This window comes from Alexandromys fortis, unplaced genomic scaffold, assembly GCF_014885135.2.
Source record: "Alexandromys fortis isolate MF-2015 unplaced genomic scaffold, M_Fortis_MF-2015_v1.1 scaffold_380, whole genome shotgun sequence".
In the NCBI taxonomy this organism is placed as follows: Eukaryota; Metazoa; Chordata; class Mammalia; order Rodentia; family Cricetidae; genus Alexandromys; species Alexandromys fortis.
Genome location: NW_026068270.1, coordinates 14828 through 32717, shown reverse-complemented (window position 1 = coordinate 32717; position 17890 = coordinate 14828). Strand labels below are relative to the sequence as shown.

The window sequence follows — 17890 nt, the reverse complement described above, 5'->3', positions numbered from 1 at the left end:
CTCTATTAATGAGCCAGAAACACCAGGTGTGGGAGTGATTTCTTATTAATAAAGAAACTGCCTAAGCCCCTTGATAGGCCAACCCTTAGGTGGGTGGAGTAAACAGAACAGAATGCTGGGAAAAAGAAGCTGAGTCAAGGAGTCGCCATGGTTCTCCCACTCCAGACAGACGCAGGTTAAGATCCTCCCTGGTAACGTGGGCTACACAGAATNAGAGACAAAAGGTAGATAGGAAAATTAAAAAAAAAAAAAACTGCCTAGAAAGTAGTCAATCTTAGGCCAGGTATTTATAAGAAAGAATAAGCTTCCCTGTGTGTTATTTATTTGAGAGATGGGTGGCAGACTGAGTGGTAAAGAGTTAAAAAAAAAAAAAAAAAGAGCCAGCAATACAAAGCTTCATTCTATGTAGCTTCATGCAATGAACTCTTACAGTCAACTCATTGGGTTTCTGACTCTGCCAAACATAAATGCCTGCAGCAATGCTGGACTGTAATCACAAACTAAGAATCCACAACCTTAAAGTTTTGATTCCTTATTGTTTCTATGACCAAGATATGATGGGTGATCCTAAAAAGTTTGAGTTCTTAATTGGGATGGACACTAATGTGCTTTGACCACAGATGCAGGAGGTTTGAATGAACGTGCTTCTTGGATCTAAGAATGACTTTTCTTACTCCTTCCATAAATTGAAGTTTTCCTGGATAGAGTCTTACCCTTAGGGCATCTTGACAGGCTTCCATTCCATAGCAAGGGCCTTCTCTATAATGGTGACACACTGCTTGAAAATACTTTCCTTTTTCAGCACTTGACTGCCATCTGAAACTACCTTTTCATTTATTTCTGCTTCATTTGTCTTTTTTCACTGTAGACTCAAACGAGCCATCAGTAATCACCATCCAACAAATTCAATTATTTTTAATTCTGCTTTACTGAATTTCTAAGACATAGGCAGAATATAGGTTGCAGAACCAAAATATCACAAAATGACCTCTAGCTTAATATTTTAATGGAGTCTATCTAGTCTGGTCTGCTATTATTCTTAATATTCTCATTTTCCTGGCTCTACATGAAGAGTCAGTTTGGTTCTGTGTGCAACTTCCTATGGTTTTGCCACCTAACATCTGTATGATTAAATTCTCTAATCAAAAGCATTTCAGGCAATGAACAGGTTTATTTGGCTGATTTTGTCAGATCACACTCCATCATTATGGAACCTTGGGATAGAACCTCAAGCTAACAATTGAAGGCAAAGCCCATGGGTAAAGACTGTTTCCTGGCTTTCTCTCTTGCCTCCTCACTGTCTGATGAGTCCAGCTTCACATTCATAGGGACTTCCCACATCAGTCATAATTAAACACAATCTCTCACAGATATAGCACGTTCTGACCATTATTAACAAAGCCACTATGAACATATTTGAGACAGTGTCTGTGTCTCAGATGAGCATCTTTTAGTTGAGAAAGTGGCCGTGTGTTAGGACAGATGAGCATCTTCTGGGTATATGCCCAAGAATCATCTAAATAGCTAGGTCTTAAAGTAGATCGACTCTGAATTTTCTGAGGATTACATATTGATTTCCACAGTGGTTATACAAGGTTACACACGCAACAGCAGTCAAACACCTTGTTTCATGTCCTTTCCAGCATTAGCTGTCACTTGTCTTATTAATCTAAACTATTGTTACATATTTAAGAGAAAATCTCAAAGTAGTTTTGATATGCAGTTCCCTGATGGCTAAGGATGTTGAACATTTTCAAGTGTTTCTCAGCTATTTTAGATTTCTCTACTAACAATTTTGTTTAGAGGTGTACACCATTATAGTTGGATCATTTAGTTTGCTGTTGTCTAGTTTCTTAAATTCTTTATTATCCTGTTTGACACAACCCAGAAGCACATAGACAAACATGGTATACTCATGTATAAGTGGATATCAGCAGTTAAGTAAAGTACAATGACAGTAATCTCCGCTAAGCATAGTACAATCCATAGATACAGAGAGTCTAAGTCACAAGAATACCTGTAGGGAACACTGGAGGCAGGTAAGGATGGTAACACAATAAGGATCAGGGGAATAATCAAAGAACAGGGGGAGAAGAAAGCGAGGGATGACTGGAATAGTAGGGGGTATGAAACAGTGCAGTGTAAACCTTCCTGGAACCTATATGGGTGATCCTAGGAAAAATCAAGAATACAAAAGCTACACAAGGTATCTAAAACTATGGAACCTATAAGAGTGACCCTAGTGAGGACTGCTAGAAATCAAAAATACAGAGGCTATACCAGGTAACATCTGATTTAATAGAAATGGGTTAATCAAGATGTGAGAGTTAGGCAATAAGAGGCTAGAAATAATGGGCCAAGCAGTGTTTAAATGAATACAGTTTCTGTGTAATTATTTCGGGGATAAGCTAGTAGGGTGGCAGGACACAGCCAGCTCCTCCTTACAACAGAGTGGTGCCCCAAAGTGGTAACGAACTCCACGTAAAACCTGAGAGGGCTTAGAAAGGAATTCTAGACACAAATATAGAGTTTAGCACAGCTGGCAGCATACCATAGCTCCTTTAAGAGAATTTCCTGACTCAGCAGCAGTAACCAAAAAAAGAGTGCCATTTTAAAATGTGGCTTCCTGGACTGTGCCGCCAGTAGAAACACCAGCTATTAAGCATTTCAGTGGCTTTTGTGGGACCGGATGTTTGTGTGCCCTGTCGGGATAGGGAAGAAAGTACTCTGAGACTATGCCAATGGCTTGGCGCTCCCCTCCTGGGCAGACAGCTGGATCAGGTTTAGGCAGGCGGGACAGCATGGCAGACACCATACACAGAGATGTTTCCAGGCTGCGCAGTGCTCTGCGTGGCAGATTTGGTGGCCCCAGAGCTAGCAGAAATGGTACGTTTTCCATTTTGAAATTGGAGAGAGGTAGAGCCAACATCCAGAGCAGCTCCACCATGCTAGCAGTGCAGTGCACATCTCAGAGGCACAAACGGCTCCACCATGTTGGACTGGGCGGGGCAAGCAGGAAATACCTGTATTTGACCTGGGATTGAGCACCTTAGATTCTTAAGAGTTTAGCATTTTAAAAGCTCTTCAAGATAGCAGCGAATTAAAGACAATGCAATAAAACAGATTCAGACATAAAAGACCTCTAAATGGGTCATAGTGTTAGATAGACATACGTAGGCTTGGGAGAGAGAAAGAAAAACAGTATTAAAAAGTAATAAAGTTAATGCTTTAAAAAAAGGGTAAAGTCTTTAAAGAGACAGAGTACAGATAGTCATAGATTAAAAAGAATAAAAAAATATGGCACGTAAAAATAGAAAATTCACAGAGAGCCTGGATTCTGTGTATTATTGTGTTTTCTTTGAATTTCTTGATGGTGAAGGAACTAAATACAGAGAGATATTTCATTGTGTGGTCTGCTAAGCTAATCCAACATGTATATTATAAAGGTATCTTGACTTCAGAATTTGGGTCTAAAGATATGATGTTTTTGAAGAGGTTCTTCTTTTGTTTTCACAGAGGATGACACCCTGTGGACCACACCCTCCTGAAAGGTTGCTGTAAACACCCACATAAAATTACTTTGCCCAACTGCAGACTAAGATAAACCTAGCATACAGGATACACCATTAAGGACCTGATTAACAGCGCCCCCATACAGCACGAAGTAGTTTGGAGAGAAAAATCTACGCCCATATTCCCAAATATTGTTTATAAATGTTCTTTTACATTTAAAGGGGGATATGATATAGATATGAATAATTTGCACTGATATGGATTTTGCTTTAGTGATATAAATTTAAGGTCAATCTTGTTATATGTATATGTATTTCTGATCTTGATTAAGGTATTGTGATTTGCAGTTCATTGAAAATGTAATATATAATTAGGAAATATAGGTTATTAATGGATAATCATCAATAATAGTCAAGCTTGTAGTCATGCTAGTTAAATTTTCTAGATATATAGAGATATATTTCAGTTAGATAGGCATTCTTCATATCTTTCAAAGACTACAGAATATGGCATTTAATGTTTTAATAATTTAGGGCTTTTCATGACAATGAGACACGTCTGCTCCTGGCAGCACCAATCTACTTCGGGAGGAAGATGGGCATCAAAGAGGCTTCTTATGGAGTTTGATAGCCATTTGGGCAAGAAACTGCTCTTGCCTGGACTGTTGCATAAATTGGACATGAAGAACCCACAGAGAGAACTTGCCTAAAGGTGAGATGATCCTTCAGAGTTGCTGATTCATGAAAGTCTGTGAGCTATTCTGCAGGATACAAAAGAAAGTGACTGAGCTGTCTTTGAAATTTCCTGCTTCATGGAAATGTCTGCTGGATAATATGGGCCTGAAGGCCGAAGACGGATGCCCCAACAGTACAAAAAAAGCTTTGGGTGACTGTCCAGGCAGCGAGATGTCTCTGTCATTTCTAGAGTTTTAGAAGTTGCTTACTTCTTGTTTACTTAGGTAATATTTCTTTGAGGGAGTTGAAGAATAGATAGTTATAGTTATCATTTCCTTTGTTATGATAAAAGATAAAATAGATATAAATATTGTAAGTGTAATTCTTGCTTGATAACTGTTTCGTTATATGTAATTTTACTATGTTAAAATGAAAGCCTTTCTTTTTTGTTTAAACAAAAAAAGGGAAATGGTGTAGGAGGTCCTTCTGTATTTGTGTTGATTTCACTGGTTGAATAAAGAAGCTGCCTTGGCCTTTTGATAGGGCAGCCCTTAGGTGGGTGGAGTAGACAGAAAAGAATTCTGGGAGGAAGAAGGCAGGCAGAGAGAGCCGCCATGGAGACGCCATGCTTCACCTGCCCAAGATGGACACTGGTTAGACTCATGCTGGTAAGCCATGACCTTGTGGTGAATACAGGTTAATCAAGATGTGAGAGTTAGCCAATAAGAGGCTAGAAATAATAGGCCAGGCAATGTTTAAATTAATACAGTTTTTGTGTAATTATTTCAGGGCTAAGCTAGCCGCTCCTCCATCCTACACAAAAACACTTGGGGAAAATTGAAAATTATATCGTGCATATGACACCAGAGTTCAGTACAAGAAAACAAATGAATAGAACTCTAAAAGAGACCCCAACTAAATAACCATAGAGACTGCTGGTAACTGGGTGACTCTCCTTCCCCTTGCCCTCTACAGGATCTAACAATCCCCTTTCGCTTTGGGACTTACCTCTTTTGAAATAAAGTTCTTTACTTCTGGAAACAAAAGAAAAACCTCTTACCAAATGTAACACAGATTGTGGTTTTTATTCTGAGGTGAACATACCTTTAAAGGGTACAAGTTGATTTAATTTAGCAGAGTTATTTCTATTATCTAATGCCTCTGGACCTGTCCTTTCCCTATCATTAGCATTTAAAAACAAAGAAAGGGCTGTCTGTTAGGATCAATTAGCCACCATTCTGTCTCCCATGATTGATGATTGCCTGTAAGATTGTATTAGAGTAAGAAAATCAAAACTTTTTAAAACAAATTACAAGATGACAGATTTTTTAAAGAATTAGTGTATACCTAAAGCAACATGTTTTACTACAACTGCTTTGTAAGTTATAAGAACTTCTGAAACCAAGCTTATTGCTATTTTTGTGGATGTTTGAGCATGAGAGACAAACACTTCCATATGTACACAGGTGCCATACAAAAATAAAGTGGGGGTCAGATGCCAAGGATCTGGAATAGTAGAGAGCTATGAGCATCCCAACTTGAGTAGAAATATCTGAACTATTGAAACTACAGCAATTTGATTTCACAATGAGGTCAGACTTTGCCCAGATTCTTGATTGCCCTGGTCAGTGGATCACAAGAAATTGCCAAACAGGGCATTTACGAAGCACCTAAAATGGATGACCTAATTCCATATTTCTAATCTCAATATTGTTGAAAGAAGAAAGGACTCACCCACTGTCCTGTCTTTCCCTTTCTAAACTGTGACTTCACCAGCTTAAAAGTTGATCAATGAACTCAATTTTTGCACAGGTCCCTCTTCATCTACAAGTCCCTAGCAGAAGCCAGAGAGATTGGAGGTCACTCATTAACTAGTCCATTTTCCCTTCTCACTGACTAGTCAAGACCCAGCCTGAATGGAGTTGCCCAGCTCTGGACACCAGAGGCAGGATTAGCTGTTTAAAGCAATATTCAGCAGCACAGCTTGAGTCAACCCTAAGAAATAGGAGACAGTGCTATTCACAGAAATCAATATTCAACAACACTTTGGAGAGAGGAATGAAACTCTATTAATGAGCCAGAAACACCAGGTGTGGGAGTGATTTCTTATTAATAAAGAAACTGCCTAAGCCCCTTGATAGGCCAACCCTTAGGTGGGTGGAGTAAACAGAACAGAATGCTGGGAAAAAGAAGCTGAGTCAAGGAGTCGCCATGGTTCTCCCACTCCAGACAGACGCAGGTTAAGATCCTCCCTGGTAACGTGGGCTACACAGAATATTAGAAATGGGTTAGAACAATATGTAAGAGCTAGCCAATAAGAGGCTGGAACTAATGGGTCAGGCGGTGTTTAAAAGAATACAGTTTCCGTGTAATTATTTCGGGCATAAGCTAGCCATGCGGGCGGCCGGGTGCCGAGGATGCAGCCTCGCCACTCCTATCACTACAACCAGGGAACAGAACAATAGAGACAAGAGCAGTGATGCACTTAAAGAACATATTGAAAAATGATATCAATAAGTGATTCTTAGGGGCTGGAGAGATGGCTCAGAGGTCAGGAGCACTGCCTGTTCTTCTGAAGGTCCTGAGTTCAATTCCCAGCAACCACATGGTGGCTCACAACCATCTGTAATGAGATCTGGTGCAGAATACAGTATATATAATAAATAAATCTTTAAAAAAAATAAGTGATTCTTAAAATGATAAAAAAAATTTAAGATTAAAAAAAAAAAAAACCCGAGCTAAATTGAATTTGAAAAGAATAGGCCCTTCCCAAGCAGAAGGAATGTCATTAGTAAGAGATAGATTGATGATGCACACGTGCATATCTTGGCCGCTGAGATCTGTAACTGGACAAAGGGAGTCACAGCCAATGGCCTGTTTCTCAAACCTCTCTAGCGGACATAACTGTCAAGAAGGATTAACACACCTGCATAGAATGGTAGCCTAATTGGAAATTAGAGACAGGCAACTGGCCGGTCTTCACACTTAGGCAGATGGGAGAGTTACACAGCAAAGATGGTCCCAGGGTAATATCTAAAATATGCCAGTGACCTGAAACAAGAGGTCATTCTTCAGTGAGGGGGTCCTCAGGTGATGGTCACAAGGGATGAGAAAGACAGGACCAGGAGAAGGTAGAAAAGATAAAGCTGGGATGGCGAGGTCGTGCATAACATTTGTCTGTTCCGGGCAGAGTTAGCCTTTTACAACCTGCACAAAATTTAACATAAATGGATCTTATACTGAAAGGTTAAATGCAAAGGGCTGAACCTCTAGACGGTACTGGAGAAACTAGGTAACCATGGAGACACCAAAAGCATGTTGAAGTTGATTACAAAGAAATGTCTACACACAGCTCCCAGATCGCCACGCTCTGAGCAGATTCAGCTCAAAGAGCAAAGTTATTCAGAGGCCTGGCCCTAGCTGGGTCCAGGAAGCTGTGAGGACCACACGGGGCTTCACAGGACTGGGAATTTGGCTGCAGGTTCCCACCCAGATCCGGGGAGGACCCACCAAACTGGCTCCCGAACCTCCGCATCTGCTCCACCCCATCTGGGTACTGCGGGCCCTCACTCACCATGTTGTGGTTTCCCAGCTCGGGAATGCTGTCCGCTCAGCTCCCTGCAGCAGCAATTTCAGCCCAGCACCAAAACCGCTGACGCAGGCTCCTCTTCAAAGTCAACCCGGAAGCCTGAGACCAGGAAGGGTCCTTCACCACTTCTGAGTGGCAGGTCGCCTGGAGGGTCTGATTGGCTAGTGAGGCAAGAGTGAATCTCCTATAAGTTTGCAATACGCTCCCTCTACCCCAAAGACCTTTTCTGAATCGGCAAAGATACGCACATTTGGCCTGGTGGTGGTGGTGTGTAGGGAGCAGCACGGAGCCACACCTGATAATCAGCTCCTAATATTGGCTGGGGCCTGATAACGCAATGATCAGCTGCTTGCATATGCGTGAACCTATGGGCAGTGCCCACCTGGCAATCCGGGATTGGCAGCCCATGCCTACTTAAGGGCTGGAAGGGGTTTGCCCGGAGAGAGAGAAAGTGAATCAAGTCCATCCTTGCTGGACGAGGTGGGGCTTAACAGTGGTGCTCGCCTTTAATCTCGGCACTCGGTTGGCGGAGGCAGGCGGGGCTCTGTGAGTTCAAGGCCAGCCCGGTGTACAAAAGCTAGTTCCAGGACAGGCTCGAAAGCCACAGAGAAACCGCGTCGCAAAAGACCAAAAACAAACAAACAAACAAAAAGATGTGCAGATTTCAGCAGAGCTCGTCCTGCCTCCAAAAGCCAATCCTGCTATCTTCCTGCACTCCATAGGCAGGAAGCCTGTCCCAGCTAGTTTGTACAGCCCTCTGTACTACGTGGGATGGAGTGAATCCCTATCACACTGAAGACTCCAGGAATAAATTACAGAAATAAAGGGTCCGGTCCAAAAATAGAGAAATATAAAGTTGTAAGCCCAAACACATTTTGGGAAATTAAATAAATGAAGCTGTCAGCCACTGTTAAAACTGTTAACAAAGACTTTCTGCCTCAAGAGCAGACATCCTGGCAGCCACGGTGAACAGGGGTAAACTTTTAACAATTGTCTCCTGTCTCTCAGCTTTCCAGCTAGGCAGATATTGGGGACAAAGGTTAGTTTTTCACTATTGCCTCTATAGGACCCTCTGCTTGTATTCCCTTCATTTTTAACTGTCCCCCTATGTGACTCTCTGCCATGCATTCTTTCAGGGACAAGGAAAAAAAAACCCAGCTGTGTCAGCCACAGGCTTTCATAAACATCATAAGTTAACATCCTATGACCAAAAGTTGTAAACCTTAAAATGCAATGTGATTTTAAGCCTGACCTCAAGGTTGTACAAGTTCTTTGATCCACTCCCGGCGCTTTATTTTACTATCAGAGGAGGACCAAAGCCAATCTTATGGCCACAGCTACAGTGCCTGCTCTCTGGCTAATCTGGCTAAAGGAGCCACCTTAGGCAGGTTCTGCATTCCGTATCCTCAAGTGTCTTTTAGGTTTCAGGCTCCAGGTTACACTTTGAACAATTTCAATAGAGACAGGCAACTGGCCGGTCTTCACACTTAGGCAGATGGGAGAGTTACACAGCAAAGATGGTCCCAGGGTAATATCTAAAATATGCCAGTGACCTGAAACAAGAGGTCATTCTTCAGTGAGGGGGTCCTCAGGTGATGGTCACAAGGGATGAGAAAGACAGGACCAGGAGAAGGTAGAAAAGATAAAGCTGGGATGGCGAGGTCGTGCATAACATTTGTCTGTTCCGGGCAGAGTTAGCCTTTTACAACCTGCACAAAATTTAACATAAATGGATCTTATACTGAAAGGTTAAATGCAAAGGGCTGAACCTCTAGACGGTACTGGAGAAACTAGGTAACCATGGAGACACCAAAAGCATGTTGAAGTTGATTACAAAGAAATGTCTACACACAGCTCCCAGATCGCCACGCTCTGAGCAGATTCAGCTCAAAGAGCAAAGTTATTCAGAGGCCTGGCCCTAGCTGGGTCCAGGAAGCTGTGAGGACCACACGGGGCTTCACAGGACTGGGAATTTGGCTGCAGGTTCCCACCCAGATCCGGGGAGGACCCACCAAACTGGCTCCCGAACCTCCGCATCTGCTCCACCCCATCTGGGTACTGCGGGCCCTCACTCACCATGTTGTGGTTTCCCAGCTCGGGAATGCTGTCCGCTCAGCTCCCTGCAGCAGCAATTTCAGCCCAGCACCAAAACCGCTGACGCAGGCTCCTCTTCAAAGTCAACCCGGAAGCCTGAGACCAGGAAGGGTCCTTCACCACTTCTGAGTGGCAGGTCGCCTGGAGGGTCTGATTGGCTAGTGAGGCAAGAGTGAATCTCCTATAAGTTTGCAATACGCTCCCTCTACCCCAAAGACCTTTTCTGAATCGGCAAAGATACGCACATTTGGCCTGGTGGTGGTGGTGTGTAGGGAGCAGCACGGAGCCACACCTGATAATCAGCTCCTAATATTGGCTGGGGCCTGATAACGCAATGATCAGCTGCTTGCATATGCGTGAACCTATGGGCAGTGCCCACCTGGCAATCCGGGATTGGCAGCCCATGCCTACTTAAGGGCTGGAAGGGGTTTGCCCGGAGAGAGAGAAAGTGAATCAAGTCCATCCTTGCTGGACGAGGTGGGGCTTAACAGTGGTGCTCGCCTTTAATCTCGGCACTCGGTTGGCGGAGGCAGGCGGGGCTCTGTGAGTTCAAGGCCAGCCCGGTGTACAAAAGCTAGTTCCAGGACAGGCTCGAAAGCCACAGAGAAACCGCGTCGCAAAAGACCAAAAACAAACAAACAAACAAAAAGATGTGCAGATTTCAGCAGAGCTCGTCCTGCCTCCAAAAGCCAATCCTGCTATCTTCCTGCACTCCATAGGCAGGAAGCCTGTCCCAGCTAGTTTGTACAGCCCTCTGTACTACGTGGGATGGAGTGAATCCCTATCACACTGAAGACTCCAGGAATAAATTACAGAAATAAAGGGTCCGGTCCAAAAATAGAGAAATATAAAGTTGTAAGCCCAAACACATTTTGGGAAATTAAATAAATGAAGCTGTCAGCCACTGTTAAAACTGTTAACAAAGACTTTCTGCCTCAAGAGCAGACATCCTGGCAGCCACGGTGAACAGGGGTAAACTTTTAACAATTGTCTCCTGTCTCTCAGCTTTCCAGCTAGGCAGATATTGGGGACAAAGGTTAGTTTTTCACTATTGCCTCTATAGGACCCTCTGCTTGTATTCCCTTCATTTTTAACTGTCCCCCTATGTGACTCTCTGCCATGCATTCTTTCAGGGACAAGGAAAAAAAAACCCAGCTGTGTCAGCCACAGGCTTTCATAAACATCATAAGTTAACATCCTATGACCAAAAGTTGTAAACCTTAAAATGCAATGTGATTTTAAGCCTGACCTCAAGGTTGTACAAGTTCTTTGATCCACTCCCGGCGCTTTATTTTACTATCAGAGGAGGACCAAAGCCAATCTTATGGCCACAGCTACAGTGCCTGCTCTCTGGCTAATCTGGCTAAAGGAGCCACCTTAGGCAGGTTCTGCATTCCGTATCCTCAAGTGTCTTTTAGGTTTCAGGCTCCAGGTTACACTTTGAACAATTTCAATAGAGACAGGCAACTGGCCGGTCTTCACACTTAGGCAGATGGGAGAGTTACACAGCAAAGATGGTCCCAGGGTAATATCTAAAATATGCCAGTGACCTGAAACAAGAGGTCATTCTTCAGTGAGGGGGTCCTCAGGTGATGGTCACAAGGGATGAGAAAGACAGGACCAGGAGAAGGTAGAAAAGATAAAGCTGGGATGGCGAGGTCGTGCATAACATTTGTCTGTTCCGGGCAGAGTTAGCCTTTTACAACCTGCACAAAATTTAACATAAATGGATCTTATACTGAAAGGTTAAATGCAAAGGGCTGAACCTCTAGACGGTACTGGAGAAACTAGGTAACCATGGAGACACCAAAAGCATGTTGAAGTTGATTACAAAGAAATGTCTACACACAGCTCCCAGATCGCCACGCTCTGAGCAGATTCAGCTCAAAGAGCAAAGTTATTCAGAGGCCTGGCCCTAGCTGGGTCCAGGAAGCTGTGAGGACCACACGGGGCTTCACAGGACTGGGAATTTGGCTGCAGGTTCCCACCCAGATCCGGGGAGGACCCACCAAACTGGCTCCCGAACCTCCGCATCTGCTCCACCCCATCTGGGTACTGCGGGCCCTCACTCACCATGTTGTGGTTTCCCAGCTCGGGAATGCTGTCCGCTCAGCTCCCTGCAGCAGCAATTTCAGCCCAGCACCAAAACCGCTGACGCAGGCTCCTCTTCAAAGTCAACCCGGAAGCCTGAGACCAGGAAGGGTCCTTCACCACTTCTGAGTGGCAGGTCGCCTGGAGGGTCTGATTGGCTAGTGAGGCAAGAGTGAATCTCCTATAAGTTTGCAATACGCTCCCTCTACCCCAAAGACCTTTTCTGAATCGGCAAAGATACGCACATTTGGCCTGGTGGTGGTGGTGTGTAGGGAGCAGCACGGAGCCACACCTGATAATCAGCTCCTAATATTGGCTGGGGCCTGATAACGCAATGATCAGCTGCTTGCATATGCGTGAACCTATGGGCAGTGCCCACCTGGCAATCCGGGATTGGCAGCCCATGCCTACTTAAGGGCTGGAAGGGGTTTGCCCGGAGAGAGAGAAAGTGAATCAAGTCCATCCTTGCTGGACGAGGTGGGGCTTAACAGTGGTGCTCGCCTTTAATCTCGGCACTCGGTTGGCGGAGGCAGGCGGGGCTCTGTGAGTTCAAGGCCAGCCCGGTGTACAAAAGCTAGTTCCAGGACAGGCTCGAAAGCCACAGAGAAACCGCGTCGCAAAAGACCAAAAACAAACAAACAAACAAAAAGATGTGCAGATTTCAGCAGAGCTCGTCCTGCCTCCAAAAGCCAATCCTGCTATCTTCCTGCACTCCATAGGCAGGAAGCCTGTCCCAGCTAGTTTGTACAGCCCTCTGTACTACGTGGGATGGAGTGAATCCCTATCACACTGAAGACTCCAGGAATAAATTACAGAAATAAAGGGTCCGGTCCAAAAATAGAGAAATATAAAGTTGTAAGCCCAAACACATTTTGGGAAATTAAATAAATGAAGCTGTCAGCCACTGTTAAAACTGTTAACAAAGACTTTCTGCCTCAAGAGCAGACATCCTGGCAGCCACGGTGAACAGGGGTAAACTTTTAACAATTGTCTCCTGTCTCTCAGCTTTCCAGCTAGGCAGATATTGGGGACAAAGGTTAGTTTTTCACTATTGCCTCTATAGGACCCTCTGCTTGTATTCCCTTCATTTTTAACTGTCCCCCTATGTGACTCTCTGCCATGCATTCTTTCAGGGACAAGGAAAAAAAAACCCAGCTGTGTCAGCCACAGGCTTTCATAAACATCATAAGTTAACATCCTATGACCAAAAGTTGTAAACCTTAAAATGCAATGTGATTTTAAGCCTGACCTCAAGGTTGTACAAGTTCTTTGATCCACTCCCGGCGCTTTATTTTACTATCAGAGGAGGACCAAAGCCAATCTTATGGCCACAGCTACAGTGCCTGCTCTCTGGCTAATCTGGCTAAAGGAGCCACCTTAGGCAGGTTCTGCATTCCGTATCCTCAAGTGTCTTTTAGGTTTCAGGCTCCAGGTTACACTTTGAACAATTTCAATAGAGACAGGCAACTGGCCGGTCTTCACACTTAGGCAGATGGGAGAGTTACACAGCAAAGATGGTCCCAGGGTAATATCTAAAATATGCCAGTGACCTGAAACAAGAGGTCATTCTTCAGTGAGGGGGTCCTCAGGTGATGGTCACAAGGGATGAGAAAGACAGGACCAGGAGAAGGTAGAAAAGATAAAGCTGGGATGGCGAGGTCGTGCATAACATTTGTCTGTTCCGGGCAGAGTTAGCCTTTTACAACCTGCACAAAATTTAACATAAATGGATCTTATACTGAAAGGTTAAATGCAAAGGGCTGAACCTCTAGACGGTACTGGAGAAACTAGGTAACCATGGAGACACCAAAAGCATGTTGAAGTTGATTACAAAGAAATGTCTACACACAGCTCCCAGATCGCCACGCTCTGAGCAGATTCAGCTCAAAGAGCAAAGTTATTCAGAGGCCTGGCCCTAGCTGGGTCCAGGAAGCTGTGAGGACCACACGGGGCTTCACAGGACTGGGAATTTGGCTGCAGGTTCCCACCCAGATCCGGGGAGGACCCACCAAACTGGCTCCCGAACCTCCGCATCTGCTCCACCCCATCTGGGTACTGCGGGCCCTCACTCACCATGTTGTGGTTTCCCAGCTCGGGAATGCTGTCCGCTCAGCTCCCTGCAGCAGCAATTTCAGCCCAGCACCAAAACCGCTGACGCAGGCTCCTCTTCAAAGTCAACCCGGAAGCCTGAGACCAGGAAGGGTCCTTCACCACTTCTGAGTGGCAGGTCGCCTGGAGGGTCTGATTGGCTAGTGAGGCAAGAGTGAATCTCCTATAAGTTTGCAATACGCTCCCTCTACCCCAAAGACCTTTTCTGAATCGGCAAAGATACGCACATTTGGCCTGGTGGTGGTGGTGTGTAGGGAGCAGCACGGAGCCACACCTGATAATCAGCTCCTAATATTGGCTGGGGCCTGATAACGCAATGATCAGCTGCTTGCATATGCGTGAACCTATGGGCAGTGCCCACCTGGCAATCCGGGATTGGCAGCCCATGCCTACTTAAGGGCTGGAAGGGGTTTGCCCGGAGAGAGAGAAAGTGAATCAAGTCCATCCTTGCTGGACGAGGTGGGGCTTAACAGTGGTGCTCGCCTTTAATCTCGGCACTCGGTTGGCGGAGGCAGGCGGGGCTCTGTGAGTTCAAGGCCAGCCCGGTGTACAAAAGCTAGTTCCAGGACAGGCTCGAAAGCCACAGAGAAACCGCGTCGCAAAAGACCAAAAACAAACAAACAAACAAAAAGATGTGCAGATTTCAGCAGAGCTCGTCCTGCCTCCAAAAGCCAATCCTGCTATCTTCCTGCACTCCATAGGCAGGAAGCCTGTCCCAGCTAGTTTGTACAGCCCTCTGTACTACGTGGGATGGAGTGAATCCCTATCACACTGAAGACTCCAGGAATAAATTACAGAAATAAAGGGTCCGGTCCAAAAATAGAGAAATATAAAGTTGTAAGCCCAAACACATTTTGGGAAATTAAATAAATGAAGCTGTCAGCCACTGTTAAAACTGTTAACAAAGACTTTCTGCCTCAAGAGCAGACATCCTGGCAGCCACGGTGAACAGGGGTAAACTTTTAACAATTGTCTCCTGTCTCTCAGCTTTCCAGCTAGGCAGATATTGGGGACAAAGGTTAGTTTTTCACTATTGCCTCTATAGGACCCTCTGCTTGTATTCCCTTCATTTTTAACTGTCCCCCTATGTGACTCTCTGCCATGCATTCTTTCAGGGACAAGGAAAAAAAAACCCAGCTGTGTCAGCCACAGGCTTTCATAAACATCATAAGTTAACATCCTATGACCAAAAGTTGTAAACCTTAAAATGCAATGTGATTTTAAGCCTGACCTCAAGGTTGTACAAGTTCTTTGATCCACTCCCGGCGCTTTATTTTACTATCAGAGGAGGACCAAAGCCAATCTTATGGCCACAGCTACAGTGCCTGCTCTCTGGCTAATCTGGCTAAAGGAGCCACCTTAGGCAGGTTCTGCATTCCGTATCCTCAAGTGTCTTTTAGGTTTCAGGCTCCAGGTTACACTTTGAACAATTTCAATAGAGACAGGCAACTGGCCGGTCTTCACACTTAGGCAGATGGGAGAGTTACACAGCAAAGATGGTCCCAGGGTAATATCTAAAATATGCCAGTGACCTGAAACAAGAGGTCATTCTTCAGTGAGGGGGTCCTCAGGTGATGGTCACAAGGGATGAGAAAGACAGGACCAGGAGAAGGTAGAAAAGATAAAGCTGGGATGGCGAGGTCGTGCATAACATTTGTCTGTTCCGGGCAGAGTTAGCCTTTTACAACCTGCACAAAATTTAACATAAATGGATCTTATACTGAAAGGTTAAATGCAAAGGGCTGAACCTCTAGACGGTACTGGAGAAACTAGGTAACCATGGAGACACCAAAAGCATGTTGAAGTTGATTACAAAGAAATGTCTACACACAGCTCCCAGATCGCCACGCTCTGAGCAGATTCAGCTCAAAGAGCAAAGTTATTCAGAGGCCTGGCCCTGGCTGGGTCCAGGAAGCTGTGAGGACCACACGGGGCTTCACAGGACTGGGAATTTGGCTGCAGGTTCCCACCCAGATCCGGGGAGGACCCACCAAACTGGCTCCCGAACCTCCGCATCTGCTCCACCCCATCTGGGTACTGCGGGCCCTCACTCACCATGTTGTGGTTTCCCAGCTCGGGAATGCTGTCCGCTCAGCTCCCTGCAGCAGCAATTTCAGCCCAGCACCAAAACCGCTGACGCAGGCTCCTCTTCAAAGTCAACCCGGAAGCCTGAGACCAGGAAGGGTCCTTCACCACTTCTGAGTGGCAGGTCGCCTGGAGGGTCTGATTGGCTAGTGAGGCAAGAGTGACAAGAGCACCTCCCATAAGGTCACAGTAGCCTTAAAGAAGCAGTGCTGTGTTTTCTGGCCACGCCCTCAATCCCAGACACAGACCTTTTCTGGAGGTGCAAAGATATGCAAATTTTAGTAGCACTTGTCCTGGCTCCAATAGCAGACCCTGTTCTCTTCCTGCACTCCATAGGCAGGAAGCCTGTCCCAGCTAGTTTGTACAGCCCACTGGACCATGTGGGGTGGAGTGAATCCCTATCACACTGAAGACTCCAGGAATAAATTACAGAAATAAAGGGTCCGGTCCAGGAATAGAGAAATATAAAGTTGTAAGCCCAAACACATTTTGGGAAATTAAATAAATGAAGCTGGCAGCCACTTAAAAACCTTTAACAATGCCCGGCGGTGGTGGTGCTCGCCTTTAATCCCAGCACTCGGGAGGCAGAAGCAGATGGATCTCTGTGAGTTCGAGGCCAGCCTGAGCTAGTTCCAGGACAGGAACCAAAAGCTACAGAGAAACCCTGCCTCGAAAAAAAAAAAAAACAAAAAAACAAAAAACAAAAAACAAACCTTTAACAAAGACTTTCTGCCTCAAGAGCAGACATCCTGGCAGCCACGGTGAACAGGGGTAAACTTTTAACAATTGTCTCCTGTCTCTCAGCTCTCCAGCTAGGCAGGTACTGGGGACAATGGTTAGCTTTTCACTATTGCCTCTATAGGACCCTCTGCTTGTATTCCCTTCATTTTTAACTGTCCCCCTATGTGACTCTACTCTCTGCCATGCATTCTTTCAGGGACAAGGAAAAACAGCTGTGTCAGCCACAGGCTTTCATAAACATCATAAGTTAACATCCTATGACCAAAAGTTGTAAACCTTTTAATGCAATGTGACTTTAAGCCTGACCAATCAGACTGCCCAAGCCTCACAACAGTTCCACACATTCAGTGAGCCTGGTTTGGTTCTATGCAGGCTCTCCCATTATCAGTCCAGAGTCAGTGAGCTCTCACTAGGTCAGGACAGTTGTTTCTATGGGTATCACCATCATGGTGTTGACCCCTTTGCTTATATTATTGCTCCTCCCTCTCTTGGGCTGGAGTATGTGAAGGAACTGGTCCCACAAATGATCCCATTTGTTGAAGATGCTCTATTTCTTCCATTGTATACTTTTAGCTCCTTTATCGAAAATGAGGTGTTCATATGTTTGTGGGTTAAAATCCGGGTCTTCTATGCGATTCCATTGGTCGACTTCTCTGCTTTTATGCCAGTACCATGCTGTTTTCATTACTGTAGCTCTGTAATAGAGTTTGAAGTCAGGGATAGTAATGCCTCCAGAAGTTCCTTTATTGTATAGGATTGTTTTGGCTATCCTGGGTTTTTTGTTTTTCCATATAAAGTTGATTATTGTCCTCTCAAGATCTGTGAAGAATTTTGATGGGATTTTGATGGGGATTGCATTGAATCTATAAACTGCCTTTGGTAGAATTGCCATTTTTACTATGTTGATCCTCCCAATCCAAGAGCAAGGGAGATCCTTCCATTTTCTGGTAAAGTTCTTGTCAAATAGATCTTTCACTTCCTTGGTTAGAGTTAC

At 44.8% G+C, this 17890-nt stretch overlaps 1 protein-coding gene across 3 annotated transcripts in view; it reads right to left on the bottom strand.

Moving 5' to 3' along the window:
* LOC126494570 (zinc finger protein 431-like) overlaps nucleotides 1-16297 on the bottom strand; it is a 34104-nt gene extending 17807 nt beyond the window's left edge. For 2 of the 3 annotated variants that reach the window (XM_050131995.1, XM_050131997.1), the window contains exons 1-5: nucleotides 16126-16297; nucleotides 14035-14210; nucleotides 11944-12119; nucleotides 9853-10028; nucleotides 7762-7937 (exon numbers count right to left, since the gene is read on the bottom strand). In XM_050131995.1, coding sequence (XP_049987952.1) covers nucleotides 7762-7764 — 3 coding nt within the window. In that variant the 5' untranslated portion in view covers nucleotides 7765-7937; nucleotides 9853-10028; nucleotides 11944-12119; nucleotides 14035-14210; nucleotides 16126-16297. The remainder of the gene's footprint in view (nucleotides 1-7761; nucleotides 7938-9852; nucleotides 10029-11943; nucleotides 12120-14034; nucleotides 14211-16125) is intronic. The other variant, XM_050131996.1, reaches the window with a different exon arrangement.
* Nucleotides 16298-17890: the final 1593 nt, after the last annotated feature.